The following is a 21979-nucleotide window of genomic DNA, read 5'->3' on the forward strand; positions in this document are numbered from 1 at the left end:
TCAGAGGCCAGTGAGTCAATGCAAGGGACCAGCGCAGGGCCCGTCCCATGCAAAGTGTTTGGAGCATGGGTGGTGGGTGAGACAAGCCCACCAGGAGAACACTGGGACACGGCAAGGACAGCCGATCCACCCCCCAATCAGCACAGGACCACTCAGAGGAGACTGGTCGGGAATGCAGAATTGCATGGGGTGCACTTTGATGAAAAAACTAAGGCCCAGATCAGAGTTTCTGTACAACCCAGGTGCACTTAGTCTCTGGAGAGCCAGAATTACCTATAAGATCAACCATTAAACCCTGAGCTGCACAAAAAGCCTTCCCTAGGGAAACAGCAGCAAAGCAGCAATTTAGCTCAACAACACAGTTCAAGAACTGGTTCCCACAGGAAGTTCCCCCATGTTAGAAGTAAGCAAAGGACAGAAACTTAGTTCCAGCCCAGGCACACCAACAGTACCTTGGGGTCCACCAGGAGACAGGAGGCATGGAGCCGGGGACAGGACCCCCACCCACAACCACTCAGACTGCCAGTGCCTCAGGGTCCATCCAGGGAACCCACAATGTGGAGAGGGGGACAAGACCCCCTCCCACAACCAGGCATACTGCACCAGTGCCTCAGGGCCCACCTGGGGACCTGAGGTATGGAGCCGTGGACTGTATACTCCCCACAACCAGGCACACTGACAGCACCAAGGAGCACGCCAAAAACATCACCTCCATGTGGGTGGCCCACCACAACCATCACAATAACCATGGCTGCCGCAAAAGCAGCTAGATGCCACAACCACCATGCAGATGGTCCGCCAGCCACTGGAGTGCGTTGACACAAGGAGAGTCACAAGTAAAGAAAAGAAGAGGACATCTCTCTCCACAAAGCCCATTTCAGAATGATAGAAGAAGCATCTGCTCTATGATAATATTGGGGGACCTGATCACACCTTTCAGCATTGGACAGATCATCTAGGCAACAACCCAACAGAGCAACCATTACTCTTTCAGAAGGAGAAATCTAGGGTAATTAGAGGGGGGAGGCGGAAGGGAGAGGGGGATGGGAAGAGATTGGACAAGGAGCATAAAGAATAATTACGATTTGTAAAAATATATATGCTAGTAATGATTTAAGATATCTCAATGTTGAACCCCCAAAATATGTATAATAAATTTTGATTCAATAAAAATTTTTTTTAAAAAAAGGATACACAGGTTAGCTCCCCCCAGCCCCACAGAGCATCTTCTGAGATGCAAAGCCTGAGCATATTTCACTCATTAATTCATTTCAACTAGTATTTACTGGATTATGTTACATTAATGTGCTATTCTATGTGTTGGGGGAAAAGATGAATGAAACTAGGCCTCTGCAGTGAAGTAGTTCACAGTCCAATAAACCAATAATCATGGTTCCACACAGTAAGCTTTTGAGTGCATTATGGCAATCCTGCAGTTTGAAGTAAGAAAAGTGCCTGGAGATAAAGGGGCCCTGTCTATGCTTCTGTGAATACCCCCCCAAAAGAATGTGGCAATGTCTGAAATTCCAATCACTCTAAAATTCAGATGTGCAGAAAAAAGTTGTCTCTTAGATTGTTTATTATCAATCTGGCCTTTCCATCAGCATTGAGCAAATGAAAAATAATTAAATGTCTGATTCAGTTTAAATTTTAGTCCAACCCCCAAATGTAAATATTCTATATAAGTAAAGTTCAGTTGTTCCAAAAAAAAAAAAAAAAAAAAAAAAAAGGACACATGCTTCTCTTCTTCACTGGCATTGTTCTTGGTATAAATTTGTATTTTCTCAGGTAATAGAAATTAAACAATAGCACCAACAAAAAAAGATCCAGTGCCTCTATTAAACATCCATCCACTTTGTCAATGGGAAAAGCTGTCCCAATTGTTTTAGATCTTGCCTCTAAATGTTATTGTCAAAGTTCCCTTCCATCCTTTGTTAGTGTCTTTACTGAAAGAGCTTGTCTACTGTATTTACTTAAAACCAAGTATAGAAAAGTAGAATAAAGGTTGTTTACATAGCTAATCTTTAACCCTAGAATATTAGCACTCTTTATAGCAATGTTTCTTAAGCTTTTTGAATCATGGGCACCTTACAGAGTCTTACACACCCTATGGATTTTAGGGGGAAAAAAACATACACACACACACACATTATACACAATGCCCAAAAGTCTCAGGTTAAGTAAGAGCTTTTCCTTTACAGAAGGTAGTGAGTAGAAATTGAAAATAGGAGTCTATTTAATTGACCATTTAACTTCAGATTGGGGCAAAACCTTCATATAAGATTGTTGCTGCTGTCTGCATCTCCTCGAGCAAAGGTGCCCTTTACATTCTTCTCGCCAACCAAAATAACAGGGAAGAGGCACAAGCAACTCCTATGCCCACATTACATTCAACCTTAACATCTTAGAGGTTCACTTATCCTCATCCCTAAATGTTTTTTTTTCTCCTAGGCCCCTAAAGTAGATATGCTTTGAGTAATGGAATACATGGGGCTGGGCCTTTACTTGCCTGCCTCAGAGCAAATATTGGAAATTGACTTGTATAAAAATCTGATCCCTGATATGGAAGAGATCAAGAGACCATGTTGGAAGATAAAAATAAACTTATATAAACCAAAGCAAGATTGGAGGGGAGAGGATGCAACTGGGAGACAGAATAACTTAGGAAAAGAGAAAATACCTTACTGAAATTACGAAAGTTTGAAGCTAATACGTATTGAGCAGCTGATCTTTAAAATCATTTTATAGTAATTATTTAAGCATTTGATACATATTCTTGTCTAAACACAGTAATTTACCTCTTTGAAATGTAAATAAAATACTTTAAACACAAGCCTGACTCCACTCACAAGAAAAAGTGTAAAGAAGGATATTTAATTCATTTTTCTGGCATCTCCATCTGGATTTCAACATGTCAGAACTGATCTATTGATCTTCTCCCCTTAATCTATTCTAGCAGCATTTTTCCACCTCATTAATGACAACTCTGTTCTTCCTCTGTTCTTCAAGCTACTCACACTGAAAAATCTGTCAGGAAATCCTACTGACTCTACCTTTAAAATACAGAATCCTATAATTCTCAAAATGGCCCCCATAAGGTAGGTACTATCACTACCCCCATTTCTTACAAAGGCAAAGTAAACCAAGGCTCCAAGAGGATAAGGAACTAGTCTAAGTTATACAGTTGCAAGTGGTAGAGCTAGAAATCCATCTAGACTCCAGAGCCCAGGCTTCTAATTATCAGGAAACATTATCTCCAAAAAGAAATTAAAACCTGTCTAAAAACTGTTCTATTACAAGGCAGGACAAAACTCAGCAATAATATAGATGCATTCTACAGATTTGTTCCAGAGTCACTAATTCAGCATTGTACAATATATCCAGAAAATGTATTAGGAGATATATTAATGTTCAGGATGAAGTACAATTAATATTTCTCTCTCATTATGGTTTTGTGTGTGTGTATGTGTTTTTAACAACTGAGCTAAACAGCCTGTGTGTGTGTACTTTGGTAATACATTTTTAAACATAAGAATATTTTCCTGGCCACCATACTTTGAAAAAGAATGCAGGAAAAATTTTTGAGGAAAATTTAGGGATGACTATCAAGCACAATTCCTAGATAAGTTAGAATGTAAGCTCCTAAAAAGCAGGGACCATATGTAGTTTGTTCATTATTATATACCCACATTTAACATATAGCAGGTTTAATTTTATAAATATATTTATATTGATATGTGTGTATATGTCCTTCCACAAATCACCCACTTCTTGATACCTATGTTACCACTATCATCTGTATAAATTATTAAAATACCCACCTGACTGGTCTCTGCTTCCATCTGTCTCCCTTCGCATCTTTGCTCAACACACAGCCAGAATAATCCTTTTACAAGGAGCCAGATCATTCCATTCCTTTGCCCAGAATGCCACGATGGTTTGCCAAGTCTATCAGAGCAAGGTCAGTCTTCATAATGACCTCAAAGTCCTGTGATCTCCCTTTGTTATTACCTCTTGGACCTCTTACTACTTGTTTCATTCATTCCACTCCAGTCTCTGCTATTCCTCAGATATTCCGGGTGCAATCTTCAGACATTTGCAGACTGTGCTTTCTGCTTGGAAAGCTGTCCCACATTATCAACATGGCTTTCATCTACTTCATACCTTTGCTCAAACGTCATCTTTCCTGAGTTTTACCCTGACCACTCTAAGTTGCAAACCTACTACTACCCCAATTATCCTTAGTTTTCCTTCTTTCTATAGGACTTTACCACTATTATCAATTGTACAACATGGTATATCATTTAATGTTTATGAATCTCCTTTCTCTAAAGACTGGTGCATCCCAAGTGCTTAGAACTGTGTCTAGCATATAAATAATTGAATAAATCTTTATATCACACATAATAGGTACCCATTATATAATTATTGTATATAGGGTCATTAAACACTACACTTAGAATGGATTAGGATGCTTACCAGAGCACGGAGCCTATTTAGTTATCAGATCTGTAACTAAAATGATTAGCTATAAACACCAAAGTTACAACAGTACTTATCCCCTAGTAGGAGACAGTTCATTGGGATAGTGAATGAGAGGAATCATTGTTTGTAATATTAAATTTTTCCCTACAACATTTAATGCCTGTGTAAATAAAAAGGAGTACAAATTTAGAAACAAAAAAGTAAAGGTTTTGAAAGTAAGAGGAAGAAGTAAAAGGGAGCAGGATTTTTCAATCTAAAGGAAGGCAAAAGGAGAACAATTTTAAAGGCAGAGTAATAGGAAAGGGGCTTCTTACAACTACTTAGCATAGAAATGGGACATACTCAGGTCACAGGATAGTTTAACATTTTAGAATGAATGAATTTTTTTTTTAAAGATGGTCTTGCTCAAGTGTGAGAATTAAACCCATGGTTTATCATTATTCGTTTCAATCCTGTGATTTGGCCATGCCTAAAAATTTGTAACTTTTAAAGATAGGGAGATGGAAAATTAAACTTTAACACTAAAGTGTTATTTTTGGAAATCCAGATCACTTTTTACTAATAACACTACTAAGTATTTTATCTGGCTTACCCTCCCTTCCCTTTGAGCCTAGTACATCCAACACTGCTTTATTTGATTGTGGATATAGTATAATAAGCAAGTTCTTTTTGGTTTCTATGCCATAATTTAACAAATAGTTACAAACCAGTGAAGAAAAACAGATCCACTTCAATCAGAATATAGTGTGCTTGAGTATGATTATGTCAAACTTCTTTTAACATCAATACACTAATTTAAAGACTAATCTAATAAAGAAATGTTTTGTTTTAGGTACTCATGAATTTTTCTCATATACTTATAATATAGGGCTTAAAAAAAAAAGTTAAGATGGGACTGTAAGATTTTCCAAAAAGGTGTATAAAAGATATTCTTCCAATATACTAATCAGAACAAAGCCTAAAGTGGTTCTGTATAATTCACAGTAAACAGCCACTTACTTGAGTTTTAAAAATATGTTCAAATATCTTTTCCATTTATATTTCAATGGTATCTAAATAGTATTTACACAATAATTTTGAACAAGTGGTTTCTACAGGGCAAAATGGATATAAAGTAGTTCTTATAGTCTTTGTTACCTACCTTCCCCCAAGAACTATATTACACTCTGAACCTTCCCCCAAGTACTATATTACACTCTGAACACACACACCACTGAAGATATGTAACATTCAACTTGCTGTTTTTAATCTTTAAAAAAGTGAACCTAATTTTGGTGTAGAACATTATGTCGACATAAGCATGGAAAATTCTGCATTCTCCCAATGTGTCATCATTAGGTAAAAATTCACCTAGGCAAAATAGTATTTATGCTTCCATTTTATTGTTTTTAAGAATTAAACTGCCACCTCAGTAGTCTTAAGAGCAATATAATGAAACATACATACATTTAATTAGACTTATGTCCATCATAGCTTCAAAGGTTTCCCTGAAATAAGGCTGGAATTCACATCTTTTTCCTTAAGGAAAGAAACACTAACAATAATTTTGTAATCCTTCTACCCACCTGCCCTCATTCAATCAACTGATGAATTCAAGTCTAACACCATTTAAAAATTTTGTCTGTTACAACACATTCATCTGATCTGCCTCCCTGCACAACATATATTTCTTAAACCAAACTGAAATGAAATCATTTTTTAAAAAGTCTACAGTTCTCTTAACATGTGGAATTTTATCATGATACCAATTTTTTTGTCCAATACTCAGGCTAAGTGGTTTCTTATCACATTCAACTAGTGAATTTCAATAAAAGCAGGAGAGCTCTTCATAAATAGTTCAGATATCTGCATACTAAAGTAATTTGGCTATTTTCTTATTACATGAAATAAAGAATGGTTTGGATTTGTAACAGCAAATATTTTAACAGCTCCTAAACAGGAGCATGAAAAGGAATCAAATTCGCACCAGTCCAAGTACCTACAGTAATATGATAGAAGTACTCACCAACATTTCATACTATTTCATTCCCATGCTTCTAATAACAAGCATTTCCCACTAGAAATATTGCATTAACAATGGACTCTCAAACTGCTAAGTGTGAAAAATCATTTGCTTAACTTAAAGGAAAAAGTGTTTTATGTATTTTTGGGCCAGTCAAGGTTGAATGGCCATTATTTCTAACTTCTGTGCTAAGTTCAGAAATGGTTTTGCATCTGATCATCCAAGATGAGAATTTGTTTTGCCTGTACCTGACAGATTAAAATGGTAAATTAGCAATCAGTTCACCCTTTGTCAAAAAGAAATATGTTCTAAATGCATACACTACAAACTATCTGATAAATGATATCTGCATACTACACATTTCATGTTTATATTATGCACCATTTTAGGAGGGAAGAAAAAACTTCACAGGGGTTTATTCAAAGGATATATAATAATATCCCAAGAATGTTGATTTATACATATGAGTTCTATATAAACTGTAAGTGGTCATCTTAGCTGGACTGTAACAAGCCCCTATAATGCAAAAGCTGACTCTAAAGGCACCTTATAAAGCACTGAAATTCACAATTTAGTCATTACTTTTCTCTTTTCCAATACAAAATTATCTGGTAGTCTTCACTGTTGACTCCATGCTAATATGTTACAAGTTTAGACTGCTTTATCAACAAAAGGAATAGGAAATAATAGTTTTTAAATTTCAAGTTAGAGGAAAAACACTTATCACATAGCAATGAAACCTGAGCAAATCCAAGTTTGTGATTACAAAAAAAAGTCCTTCATTAATACAGTATCCAAATTCCTCCACAGCATTCAAATTGTAGTCTAAAATCCAATAAACAAGAACCCACTGAAGCACAGGATCAAACTCTACCATGAAATGAGGAATTAAATAATGACTATTCAGCCCTCAATATTTAGTTTAAGACAGTAAACAGAGTAGAACACACTTCATCTAAATAACACCATTTAAACAGTTCTATAAAATAATGTTACTTAAGATTAGTAAGTGTGGTGCAACATGTGACTCCAACCATTCAGTAAAAAAGCATTAACAAGTAACAGCATCCCCCCACCAGCTTGGAGCCTGCAGAGTCGATTACTTTGGCCATATCTTTCCAAATAATCAGTAATACCTTTAATATTACAAATATAAATATATCTTAGTACTGGAATTCCAATGTATTTTGGTGCTCCTGAGGCTGCCTAAAAATGAAAAGGCATCCAAGTGAAGTGCATTATATACCTCAAATTTTCAGTGCCTGAAGTGTGAAATAATTCTCTATCATTTAACAGTCTGCCTTACAGCAAATTGTAGTAGATTTTTACTTTTAGGATTTTATTGTAACTTTGGGAAATTAGTGGTAAAACATATGGTTTTAAAAAACAGTATGTGGCTGCACTTAATTCACATAAAAATAGCATTTTACAACCATATTGAAATTTAATTCATTTACACAGGTTAACAAAATGTATCACATGAAAAACTAAACATCGGGTTTAACAAAAGCAATACTTTTAAAAGTGGAACAATGAAAAATCTTTCCAAATTCTTTACAAATGGTCACTTCTGGGTCAATTTACCTTACTAGGGGAACAAAATTATTAAAATATAGCCATGCTCAACTGAGCCACTTAACTGCACTACAGAATAGTATTTGAAATCCATCCTAAGGTCAAGATTTAAAACCATTTTAAGAGACAAGACCCTCTGTGTTTTATAGCCACCTCGGTAAGAGGTACTTTTCTTTCCCCAGTCAAAGGTCTATTAAAAGATTGACTATACATAAGCTTTTTTCCTCATCATATCTTCAGTTCAAAACACTATTATCATTGGTAATACGGTCTATATCTTGTCTGATCTGGATGATGTGGTCCAGGAAGTGGGGTTTGAGAAGGCGGACCCTGCATTCGTGGAGGAGGAGGTGGCCCTCTTGGTGCAGGCCATATACCAGGACTCATTCCCCCTGGTTGTGTAAATGGAGGGCTCAGAGTTCCTTGATCTTCAGTGAACTGGGGTAAAGAGTTAGGATTATAATGGTGAGGAGGGGGTGCAGTTACAGGTGGACCACCATGTTGAGGTGGGGGAGGTCCTGGAGGAGGATGATTCATGTAAGGTGGCATCTGGGCAATAATATGTCCAGGGGGAGGGGTTATTGGTGGTGGAGCAGAGGTCATTGGTGGAGGTGGAGCTTGGCTGTATACCAAGTGAGGAGTACCTGCAGCCTGGGGAGGATGTGGCATTGGATGGCTTATTGGTGGTGGAGGAGGTGGGGGTGGTGCATAATGTTGCTGTGGAGGCATAATATGATGAGGGTGCGATACCACTGGTTGACCCTGATATTCAGGATGATGGTGAGCAGGTGCTGGGGCAGGAGGTGGTGGTTCTCTAGCACCTGAATTTGAGTCATCCTGAATGGGGACAGTTATTAAATTGCTGTGTTTTCTTGTTGATATACGAAAGGTTTCCTGACTGACCGAACGAGGTGGAGGTGGAGCCATGGACAATTCTGCAGGAGGAGCACGAATATCCTCATGTGGCTGATTATAGTGCTCATGTGGCACATGTTGCAAAGGAGGTGGTGGCATCATGATGTGCTGCTTTGGCGGAATATGGCTCATATGATGCTTGTCTGGTGGCATTATAAAACGATCAGGAATTTCAGTTGGTGGTGGGGCAATAGGAGGATGAACATTTTCAAGTGACGCACGGCTAACAGGTTTCCCAGCTCTCATATGGCGATGGTTGATATGAGCCTGTAAGTCTCTCTGAGACAAATATGTTCTCTTGCACCCTTGAACAATGCTACACATGAAGAGAGAGCCTCGTGTACACTGCTCAATTCGCTGTACAGGATCATTACAGCTATATTAGAAGGGAAAAAATGTGATTTACTCAAAAGAACATAAAAATAATGTACTTGTTTTCAAAAATATGCCTATTTTAAAAATTTGATTGTTACATAAAATATAGCAAAAGTTCATAATTAAAATTTACAGTTACTCTAAGTGAACCTTCAACCTTGTTCGTTTTGTTGTCTATACTATTAAACATCAGCATTTCTCTCAACATTAGAACTCAAATCTAACAATAATTAAAAGTATTTATCAAATAGAATGTTTTAAGAAGAGACTTATTCTTTGCAAGACCTAGAATTTATCAAATTTTCTCAAACAATTCTTTTTTTGGCATTCATTTGCAAAAAAAATTCAGGAAGGACAAACCAAAAAATCTATCACTTACAATCATGGAATTCAAACTTGTATATTATTATTGAACAATAAGTATTTGTTGAGCAAATAATACTAAGTGGAAGATGCTGCAAAGACTACAACAATGAGTAAGGCCTTCCAAATCATCAGGGTTCTTAACATTCAACAACATAAACTATTTAAATTCAATCCCTGACTATCAAGAGTCTGTGAAGGCAGGGGTTTTTCTAAATTGTCAGACAAATTTATTACTAAAAGTAGCATACTTTCCATGGTATTACTAAAAAGCAGCACACTTTCCAACTTAGAAAGGTTGTGAACTCTAACTTAACATTTTCTTAATGCCTCAGGGTCAAAATTATATTCTTCATTTCACTATATTTAACCCATTCTTGCCTTTAAAGTCTTCTTGATGTAGTAGAAAAAGGACTGAACTAGGATTTCAAAGTTCTGGGATCTAGTATTGACTCTGTAATTGGGAGAAGTCATTTAATTGTTTTGTTTCTTCATTTGTAAAATGAGGTTAAAATACAACTCTACCTAACTCACAATGTTTTTACATCTATTTCACCTCACTCAAGAGTATTCTTAAGATCAAATAAAACAAGGAAAGTGACAGTATTTAATCATTAGTTAAGGACTAAGTATGTATAGATATAAGCTACTGTCATTGAATGTGTGGTAGGCCATTTGATACTAATATTAAATGGCTCTATACTGTTGATTTTGAGTTGTGACTGTTTTTCCATCTTTGCTATAAGGCTGAAACTCTTTGTTGATGCTAATATGCTTCCCTTTAGTGGCCATTTGGCACCCTTCTCATTTTTTGCTTCTAAGTTGCTGCAAACTCAGAAATATCTCCACATTAATAAGAATGAGAGGCACTTTCTTTTGGGTGGTGCTTAAAAACAGTAGTATATAATATTCATATTAACTCTGGTTGCCATTTCTCCACTTCCTGATCTGTGTCTGTTAATCCAGATAGCCTTCTGTCCTAAAATAGCTAAGGATCACACAAGTGAGGTGCTTTCTGGAGTTTCATTTAGTACCTTGAAAATTAAATTTCCTTTTAAACATTAACATTAGAACACTTCTGTAAAAGATAAAGCTTCTTAATGTCCTCTTCATAGTGTTTCATCACATCTGAAATCCTTTACCCCAATGTAGCAATCAAATTTACTGTATAAAGTTAAAGTGAATATACACCGTGTTGGAAAATTAGGCACTAGAGAAAATGCCCAAAACAAGTGATACACACTACTAAGTTCCTCACTCCTCTCACTTTCTTCTTCTACAGAAGAAATATTCTTTAAATTCACATTACAGATTTTATAATCTTACTTTAAAAAGCTAGTAAAAACATGCCAAGAGAATTAGTTGTCACTGGATTATCAATGAATCATCCCTTTCTCTCACAGTGATGCCAATTTTCCAACACCATAAAAGGAAATAAGGAATCTAGGAAGCCTATGGCTGTTCCACTGAAGTTTCTCTCACAGCCTTTCTCAGGCTTTATCAGGTGTTCGAAATTGATATAAAAATTCCTAATTTATTCTGGTTCCATCAAGACCATTCCAAAATGAATCTAGACCCTCATAACTTGTTTGAGTCTATGTCATGATGATGTTCTAAGATATACTCAAAACATAATAATCAGATTTGAAGGTAATAAATAAGAGCTTATACTTACACAGTGCTTACTATATGCCAGGTACTATATATATCACACAAGTGAGGTGCTTATATATACTTATTTAATACATATATTAATATATACACTCATTTAATCCTAAAAATAACCCAGGGATGTAGGTACCATTATCAGTCCCATTGTATAGACAAAGAAACAGCCTATGTCACATAGCTAATAAGCAGCAGCAGAAGGATTTGAACCCAGGAATTCTAATTCCAAGTCTTTGCTCTCAATTACCACACCATACTAATTCCCATCAAAAAAAGGAAATAACTGTTTTTGGTTTATAATACTAATTTTATGATGGCAAATAGATGTCATCATTTTGACCAATCTAAAGGGACTGATAGTGGCTACTTACACCTACCTTAAAGAGAAAGCTAAAAACAAATTTGGGCTTACAGAGAAAGATTAGCCATGTCTACACATTTGATCTCCTGCCTGGTTTGCATCACACCCTGATCTTTATAACCTAGTTTACAAATCATTACACTATAAACTTTATTATTTAAAAATGTAAGGATGATCTTATCTTACCCTGGACACATCTTATCTCCCTTTTTTTCATGTAAAATAGCACAATCATAGCAAAAAACATGCTTGCATGGAATCTGTAAACAAAGACATATTATAGTTAAGCATATTAGAACAGAAAATATTTCCAAAACTGTAAGCATAGTGACCTACACACAAAAGGCACTTGAGAACTATCTGTTAAAATGAACATTTATTTATTAAGTACTAATTGTATAAAAGCAATAGTTTACCTGTTTCAATCACAAAGCCCTTTGAAAATGTGATGAAAACTTTGTCCATTTTGCCAATAAATGTATACATGCACATTTGCTTACACTTTCTGAAAGTGTACACCCTATAAATTTCACCCATGGTCTCTGCAGGTTAAAAGTGCCTGAAGAACACTATATCCATATTTTATCTCACCCAGTTTCTCCTGAAACTATTCCAAAGCAATAAACTAACTATCTCCTACATTTAATGTGAGTAGCATATTCCCCTGGTAGTCTTAGGGTAATGAACTCATAAAAATCCAAAATTAAATCCGAAGGACACAGTAAAATGATGTTAGAATGATATTTTTAAACTCACAGCCTTTTACTATTACTTTGCTATAAAACAAAGCAAAGCAACAGTGCATAATCCATGCCCTCTACCATCACAGATAGATTACTGAATTTAATTTTTTTCAAACACAAATACAAAACTATCTGTTTTTGAAGGAATATTAAAATTATTATAAAATTACCATTAGGGCTGTAAAAAAATTTTGGGGGGGGGGGCAGCTGGCCAGAATGGGGATCTGAACCTTTGACCTTGGTGTTATAAACACCACGCTCTAACCAACTGAGCTAACCAACTTGCCCCATAAATTTTTTTTAATGATTAGAATTTAATTTTTAGAAATTATAAATATTACTTATGAATTCAGTTTTACATATAAAATTGTGGCGTTCAGAAAGAAATAACTCATTTATTCTGTATCAAGAAAAAATTATTATCTTTAATAAACTAGAATAAATGAAACTAGTATCAAACAGTCCAAAGAAATTCAGTTTTCAGAAGTTCGTGTCCTTAATTAGTAAATTAATGTTTTATAAGGATTCAAGAATTTGTCAAGATAACTATATTAAATTCATAGTATTCCAAAACTTCCCTTAGCTATTTAAAACTTATTTAAAATGTTGCAAACTTAGCCATTAAACAATAATAAACCTATTTACTTAAATTTCAGAATCCTACCTCTACATAAATGCTTATGTTTACAAAAACATGATTTTACTTAATTACACTTACCATTCGCCCATAGATTTTAATAGGCAATCCACATTTGTCACAGAAATGAACTGGTGTATCATCCTTTTCACCTAAGATGTTTATCTGTTGAAATGATATAATTAAAATTCCCTTCTTAAGCAATTCTAAAAACAGTATCTATAATTTAAATTATAATTGTATCTATAATTTATAATGAATTGATTACTATTTTATAAAAGTTGTTAAAACAATCAGAAATAGAGGTTTCTTGGTATAATCCCAACATATTCCCCACCACTAACTATGCCACCATTATTTTGTTTTTCTTCTTAAATAGTGTTAATGATTGTTGATTTTATTTGTCTTTACTGAAAATTACTTCAAATTATTTTTGGAAACAGTTGGAAATACAGCATTAATAAACAAGCGATCTTTGTGTGCTGAAAGTCATAACTATAATAAAAGTGTATACTAGACATTATGTATTATGCATTGCTCTTATAAAACATTTTAAGCATTTAATACTTAAAATATTTTATTGTTCTAATAACATTTTTCATTTTTATTTATACCTGAAAGTCCCAAAAAAGGTGTCCAGGAAATCTTCGCTGATTTCCAAACAGTTCACCCCCTTTACAGTCATACCGTTCTTCTTCATTATAATCAAATCCTTCTGAGAAAAAAAAGTGTTACCCATTAACTTTTCAAATCTCAAAATTCATTTTGTAAATACATGTACATGGCAAAATAGGCCTATTTACTGAAAAGCTCATCTGTAAGAGCCTTTCAAAGCTCTTCTAACAACAAGATAATGAAGACTAGTTTAAAACATCAGCTAGAAGAGATCCTGGTGATCATCTAGTCTGACTCTTACTACTTCATTATTGAGAATATTACAGTATGGAGACCCACAATAACTCAACACATAAATTAGTGACAGAGCCGGCAACAGACCTCAGATCTCTTGACTCCCATTCAAGTGCTCTTATCAATTCACCAGATTATCTCTAGTATAAAACTTCACTGATTACCATAATCATGCTTGTTGCACAAATTTTTTAGATATTGGTCACCATTTATTCTAATCTATCCACAAAAATGGTATCATACTGCAAGAGACTAATTTTATTGCCAAAAGAATATAACAAAAACAAAGAATTCTGCAGATTTTCTTCTTATGACTTAGTAAATCATGTATCCTCTTTGTCAGCCCTAAACTGAGTGTGATTTTAGAAACATCTACATATTCCTACTTCATCCTTTCAATTAAAACCTCTCCCTGGTTAATCACCCAAACAGCAGGAGCCATATCATATCTTCTTACAAGTATCCTCTCCTACACTGCATATATCAATACCAATAAACTCAAGACAATATGAAGATCACTGGGCTCAATTTCTCTGGTCTAACTAAAAACTTGATGGCGATCCTCTATCTTATACGAAAAAACAGAAAACCAATGAACAGTCTGATGAGAATTCTAGATAGAATCCAATTACCTAAAGTAAAGCTGAGAACACAATTATATCCTTCGAAGGTGTCAGGCTTCTCATGACTCTTTTGGCCCTAGAACTCATATAGAGTAGCCAAAGCACACAAGTTTTAACTTTACCCACATCGCTAAATTACAGCATCTGTGTACAAACACAGACAGAGACACACACAGGCACAGACAGACAGACAGACAGACACACACACACACAAACAGTGATGCAAGAATTTTCTGAAGCTGATACAGACACTTTGGTGTACTTCTATTTTATTACCTCCAATACAAATGTATAGTTCAAAGTCAAGGTGTTCTTATAAGTTACACTGAGTGTCCCTAGGCTCTTATATGGCCCATTTATACCTTATAAAAACTGGTGTGATCTAAAATTCAAAATAAGAAAAATCAACTTTTCAAACACAGAAAATAACTGAGATCAACAGTCAGGGACATTAGAAGCACATGATCTTTTTTCAGAGTAGTTCATCCTGTACTCCCATCATTAAACTTTTATATAGATAACATACTGGCACCGAAAACTCCACATTTTGATCAATGCCTAGAAGAAAAACCAATCAATTTTTTAAAAATTCAAATAGGTGAATCTAAAGCATCCAATTATTATCTTCAGCCTTAGTTTGCTCTATTGAGAGAGAAACTAGTAACGGTAATTCCCTCTAGAAAGGTTTGTGGGCTTGGAGGCAAGGGGAGGGAATATCTGAGGGGAAAGGGGTAGAAGGGGGATTTTAGCCTTTTTGCGTTGTTTAAATTATTACAACAAGAATATATTTGTACATTATTGTGTAGTTTTAAAAAATAAAGGAAAAGCGGGGAGAATGACCCTAGATTACAGATAGTGCAGCAGCAGCCTTAGGTAGCTACTACCACCATTTATAACATTTTGACTTCAAATATACTTGTTTAGATGGGGAGAAAAACCTTACAATAAAAGAAGCCATAGTATAAGGTATAATTAAAGCAATCTGTTTCTGAAAAAGAAATATAGACAGATTGCTGGAATAGAACAGTCTAAAAATAAACACAGATACATGTTAAAACTTTAATATACGTTAATGGTAAGATTTCTATTCAGCAAGGAAAACGATTACTCAATAGTTGGGACAATGGCTAGCTGATTTGGAGAAAAAATAAAGCCAGACCCCACTTTTTTTTTCTTTAATAACCAAATATATATCCATAAATGTTCCAAAGCAGGGGTCAACAAACTTTTCTGTAAAAGTCCAGATAGTAAATATTTTATACACGTTGTGGGCTATGTGGTTGCTATCACAATCACTCAACTGTGCCATTGCAGTGTGAAAGCAGCCACAGAAAAATACTTAAATAAATGGGCATGGATGAGTTCCAATAAAACTGTATTTATCAAAATAGAGCCAGATTTGGCCCACAGGGCATAGTTTACTGACCTGTATTAAAGGGTAATATGGGAAAACTGTTTTATACTTATGAAATAGAGGAAAGCCTTTCTAAGAATGTTTTAAAACCCTGAAGTCACAATAGCAAAGACTATATAGAATCTAACTATATAGAATCTTCAAACTTCCCTACAATCGAAATTTTATATACAAAATTCAAAAGAAAAACCAGGCATATATATAAGCCAATTTTATCAATTTACAAAAAACTTAAAAAAATCAAAAACAAAGAAAACCAAACAGAAAAATGCGAAAAAGATATGAACAGGAAGAACCTAGGCAAAAGAAATGACTAATGCTATAAAAAGATTTACAACCTCACTCATAAGTTTATATCAAAACAAAAATTTTAAAAGATTAATAATAGTCAATATTGATGTGTGGAAATATAAGCTAATGTACCTTTTCTGAAGAGCAACTTGACACTAAAATGTACAATATCCACTAAATTTTAAAATGTCCAAATTTATGCAAAGTACAAATTCTTCAAAGTATATATTACAACCTATATGTACAAGGATATTTACTGTAACACTGTTTGTAACAGCAAAAAGCTAGAAAAATTATTAAATAAATAATGGTATAGCTAAACAAAATACCTAAACCTATTTTTTTAAATGAGTACACGTGTATGTACTGACAAAGCAAAATCTCAAATGCATATTACATGAAAAAAGGCAGTTCTACATAAAAAATTAATACATCTGTATGAAAGTCTTAATTGAGATTATTTTTGGAGAGAAAGATTACGGGGGATGAGGGGCAAATTTTACTTTTAATGTCATGCTCTCTGTGATATTGTTTACATTTTTTTTTTTAACACTGGGCAGTGTTACTTTCAACAACAAAAGAAACCAAACCAAAAATATTTATAGAAGAGAAAAGTACAACATGATGAAGTGAGAGGTCAAGCAAAAAGGTCAAAGAATGAATAGAGTACGAAAGATAAAAAAAAGAGGTAGCTATAAGTAAATAAGATCACATGGATTATTTGATGCAATCACATAAAACGGAAAGACTGTCAGACCCATAAGTTTAAACAAATTACCTTCATCACCAGGAGGAGCCTTTGCAGGCATCCTGTTTATAGTTCTTTGAGTTCGAGGTGCAGGTTTGGCTTTGTTCGCTTGTTTGGAGATGAGCTTTATAGGAATTCGTCTGCGAACATCAAGACCACCCAACGATCCAGAACTATTAGTGCCCTGCAACTCATTGTCTACATTAGAAAAAAAAAGTTGTAATTGAAGATTATTCTGCCACAGGTACTAAAACAACATACCCAACATTATTAAGGGTTAAAGATCTGGGCTCTGATTTTAAATATTATATTGATATAAACAACTGCTAATTTTCTCTATTTTGGATAAACCCTTAAAGCAATGCCTTTTAAACCTATTTGAGACATGGAATCCTTTAAGGAATTGATAAAAATTATGTAACTTCTCCCTAGAAAAGTGAACAATGAAATTTTCCATATAATTCCAGAGGAGTTTACAGAAACATAAAACCCTTCATGAACCTTGTAGTAACTATAAGAGATTTTTTAAAAGAATGAGTAATAAGAAGGAGAAAAAGAAACAAAACATCCCTATCCCCAAGTCTGATGATCAAACATGCAAGGTAGGCACTCAGTAAATTTAGCAAACCAAATTTACATCAGGACAACCAAAAAACTGGAAACACAAAGCTAACACTGACAAACACTAAATTAAATAATGCATCTGAAAATGAAGTTATTTTTAAGGAAGATGATTATTCCCTTAAGTGTAAAATAGTTTTTCTAAAAAACATTCAGGAATATAGTAAAAATTGTTGTACCATTTAGTACTAGAAACAACAGTAATGTATTTGTGCTATAACATTTCTAGAGATACACATGTGACTGAGTTATTCTTGGCATTGTAAAGGAAAATTGTAATTTTAGAAGATGCAAGGTCCTATTAGATCTAAACTGACACTTTCTAGTCCCTGAAATCTTTGCTTATTATCTATGAAATAAATTAACTCATGTCCCCAAGAGTAACAAGAACATTATTTCACAGAACTGACTCCATCTAAAGCTTAAGAGTTACCTTTTCTCAAGTACATAAAAGATACTATAATACAGAGAATATTCAACTCTACCTACTAAAGACAAAAAGGCAAATGCTCTAAAATAGGAAATGCAAACGAAGATTTATTTTAAACGGTAGTGTTTAAAACATGACAAGTTATTGAACAAGGCTGTGTCCCTGAAGGAAATATTACAATCAAGATTGATAATCAAACTGTCCACATTAAATTCAGTAAAGACAAATTTGGAAGTAATAAGCTAGTACTAATGGCCTCAAAAGCTACTAGGATTACAGACACATGTTAAATTCATTCATTTGCACTTTTTCTGAACAATATATAAAACAAAATTCAAAATGGGTCCTTAATGATTATTTTAAATATCTTTCAGTCTAATAGCCAATACTCAAGAAAAATTTACGGAAAAGGGATTACATGGATAACTAAAATCATGAGTTAGGATAAACCCAACTTGATCAACTTTCAACATCTCACTAAATGGACTAACAAATTGATTAATGTATTTCATCTGTTTTCACTGTAGATGCTTATCTATGTAAAAGTAGTCATGAGTAATGCAATGGCCAAAACAGATATGACAGAATAACCTTTTCTTGCTCAAAGAAAAAGAGCAAGAATAACTTTTTCACAATAACTTTTTCTGCCCCTTAACACTTTGCTGTTTGCCTCACAGATTGCAAGTTTATAAAATACAGCATTTAGTAGTGATAACATGCTTCGTTTGGGGTTTTGTTTGTTTTTGGTTTTGCTTTTTTTAAAATTACGAACATACAACACTGTTCCTTTTGAATACAGTAATAAAACATAAATCCAATAACAAAAAGTCTTTGGATATCACCCAGAAAGTGAGAAACTAAGAATAATTGGCCATTTAAGGTGAATCCACTCTAAGGAGTAAAAGATTTATTTAGGATTATATCTTGAATAAAAGGAACCAAGAAATACTTTACAAAATTTAGGTTAAAGTTACAAAAGTGCTAATTGTTAGAATGGCTAAAGAATGAATCAAGTGTTAGCTGGGAGTTTCTCACAGTCATTTTTCCAGCAAAATTCATTTTATGTTTGAATTTTTTGGCATGATCGTAAAACTAGTCATTTTTTGCATAATAGTGAAGGATTTATCAATTTTCCCAAGGACTTCTTAATCCTTTGATATAAAAATCATTCTTTTGAGATGCCTATCCTGTCATGTCTTCAATTAACCAGCTAACTGGCATTTCCTCATTTGCCAGTGACTTTGTGATTCAAATAGTTATCAAATTGGTGTTTATGAATTTCATGAAAACCTGAATCTTTTGCAAGGTTTGTAATTTTACCTCACAATCAATGCACAGCATTTCCAGTCTTCTGATATAAAACATCAAGGCTACTAATTCATGAAGAAATTAATAGAACAGAAAAGAAGCTATTGTTAAGCAGAAGGGATATCTGAGTGGCGACTAATTTTTTAAGTGGTCAGCTCATTTGTGAATATTTTCACATTAGGATGATTCTGACTTCCTTAGGCAACCTTTTAACTTCAAGAACCAGGATAAGAAATACTCTTTTACACATCAGCCATATTATGATTTCCTAACATAACAGCTTTTAAACTGTGGCAGGGACTTGACTTCCAATTCCAGTAATAGGCTCAAATAAGAAATATTTTGCTAAAGTTGAATGTTTCCTACTGTGACATCAAGATCCTAGAGTTTTAGTTCTATAAAATTTCCAAACACTGGAGTTCCTTACAGCCTGGTTCTAGGCCCTCTTCTGTACTCTCTCATTAAGTGATCACAACAATCCTCATACTTTAAAATAATCAGCTATAAGGTAGTAACTCCCAAATATGTATTTTTCAGTCCAGATCATTCCTGTTTTCCACTTGATATCTCCCCTTCTATGTCTCAATACCTATCTCATACTTGGTGGTCCAAAACCAAACTCTTGTTCCCAAATTCCAATGTCCTATCTGTACCCCTTCTAAAAAGCCTGTTTTCTCCCAAGTTTTCCCCAACTTAATAATGGGCACTACCCAGCTGCTCAAACCAGAAACACAGGCATTTCTCCTCTTTCTCACATACCTCCAAACCAATCCATCAGTACGTGTTTCAGTTCTACAACAAAAACATTTACTGAATCTCCCCATTCCCTTTCCTTTTAACTAAACCAAGCCTCCCTTCCTGTCTACTGCAATAACCTCCTAAATTGTCTATTTTCTATTATTCTTGCCTCCCTCTCTTACACCATTCTCCATAGAACAACCTATTATATGAAGGTACTTCAAAAAGTTCGTGGGAAAATAGAATTAAAAGATAATACAAATCTTTCCATGAACTTTTTGGAGTACCCTCGTATTTTAAAAACAGATTATGTTCATCCTTTACTTCAGTGGCTTCATACTTACTTAAATTAATATTCAAAACTTTACCAAGACTTTCAAAGTAAATAATAAAATGACTTCTGCCTTCCTTCCCAATCTCATCTCAGGGCTCTTTTCCCTTTTGTAACTAGGCTACAGCCGATTCACTGGCCTTTTCTACATTTCCCTACCTCAGTGCTTTTGTACTTGCTGGAAAATTCTCTTCCTCCTGCTTTATTACATGGCAGAATCCTCCTCATTCACCAGATCTCAGCTTAAATATTACCTTTCCAGAAAGACCTTCCTTGACCACTCTCTCTGAAACTTCCTATTAGTCTATCCACAGCACCTGCTTATTTTCTTCAAAGCACCCATCATAAACATACAAATTTTTTAAAAACTTGTTTATTGCCTGTCTTCCTCCACAGAATGTAATCTCCATGAGGACAGAAACTCAGTCTGTCTTGTTTACCAGTCCATCATTCCACCTCCAGGCCTAAAGTATCTGTAGGTAACTGGCATAAATAAATAAATATATTAAAATGCATGTATATACGTAATTATATAATTAAACAGATATTTGATGATTGCGAACATCTCAATCAATACTTAAAACAAGAAAAAGCCCTTTTCTCTATTTGTGCTATAGTCTATATAACTCTACGCAGCACTTTCTAACTCCAAGTGCGCTCATACAATATCCAAGAACCACATGGAAGCAAAAGCTAAAAAACAAATAAATAAGTAAATAATAAAGGGTAGAGCCACCCTTACTTGGAGAAAGGGTAGAGAATATCTTGATTTTAAGCTCCTTGTAAGTGCCCCCAAATGATAATGAGTAAGGACCACAGCCGCAGCGCAGGCTTTGGGCTTAGGTAGAAAAGCTCCGAGTACGCTTCCAAAAACTATATCCGACTCCCTTCTCTCACGCCTGGTCCATGAAGGACCAGAGAGACAACAACAACAGCTGGTAACCAATGCAGTCTCCGCCCAAAGCTGACTGAGACAGCAGAAGTCACCAACCCATTCTCGCCCATCCACTCCCAGCATAAAGAGACTTCCTCGACTCTGAAACTGGAATCTACCCTACAGTTCCCATAACGTAGGGTAGAGCAGCCTGGTTGAGGGAAAAAAAGAGGCCGGAGCTCTCTCTCCCCTTCCCACAAGGCGTGCGCCGCCCACCGTCCCGGCTAGGAGCTCAGCACGGCCAGAGAAGAAGTGGTTGTTGCCGGCACCGAGGATGTAGGTACCGCACCGGAGGGTAGGCCGGGAAACACCAGGCCCCTGCGGGGCACGGGAAGGGATCTGGGAGATTTCTTTCTCACCGCCACACCCCAGTGTGGTGGGGCAAGCGTAACCCCTTTTGCCCTCTGGGCGACCAGTCCCAGGCCGGCAAGGGGCCATGGAACCAGGACCCCCACTGCCTCCGCCTCCTTACCAGTGTGATCCATGATTCGGCTCGCAGAGCACAGTG

At 35.2% G+C, this 21979-nt stretch overlaps 1 protein-coding gene across 2 annotated transcripts; it reads right to left on the reverse strand.

The window, feature by feature from the left end:
* Positions 1–5862: 5862 nt before the first annotated feature.
* On the reverse strand, positions 5863–21962 carry CBLL1 (Cbl proto-oncogene like 1). Of its 2 annotated transcripts, none has more exons than XM_063100093.1 (6): positions 21944–21962; positions 17140–17307; positions 13739–13836; positions 13206–13289; positions 11931–12004; positions 5863–9353 (listed from the first exon to the last, which is right to left on the reverse strand). In XM_063100093.1, the coding sequence occupies exons 1-6, from the start codon at positions 21954–21956 to the stop codon at positions 8318–8320; spliced, it is 1473 nt and encodes a 490-aa protein (XP_062956163.1). In that variant the 5' UTR covers positions 21957–21962; the 3' UTR covers positions 5863–8317. The 2 variants fall into 2 exon arrangements, with proteins under 2 accessions (XP_062956163.1, XP_062956162.1); XM_063100092.1 differs by having other exon boundaries at positions 13739–13839.
* Between the last annotated feature and the right edge of the window lie 17 nt (positions 21963–21979).

The sequence above is a fragment of the Cynocephalus volans genome, chromosome 6 (genome assembly GCF_027409185.1).
Source record: "Cynocephalus volans isolate mCynVol1 chromosome 6, mCynVol1.pri, whole genome shotgun sequence".
NCBI lineage: Eukaryota > Metazoa > Chordata > Mammalia > Dermoptera > Cynocephalidae > Cynocephalus > Cynocephalus volans.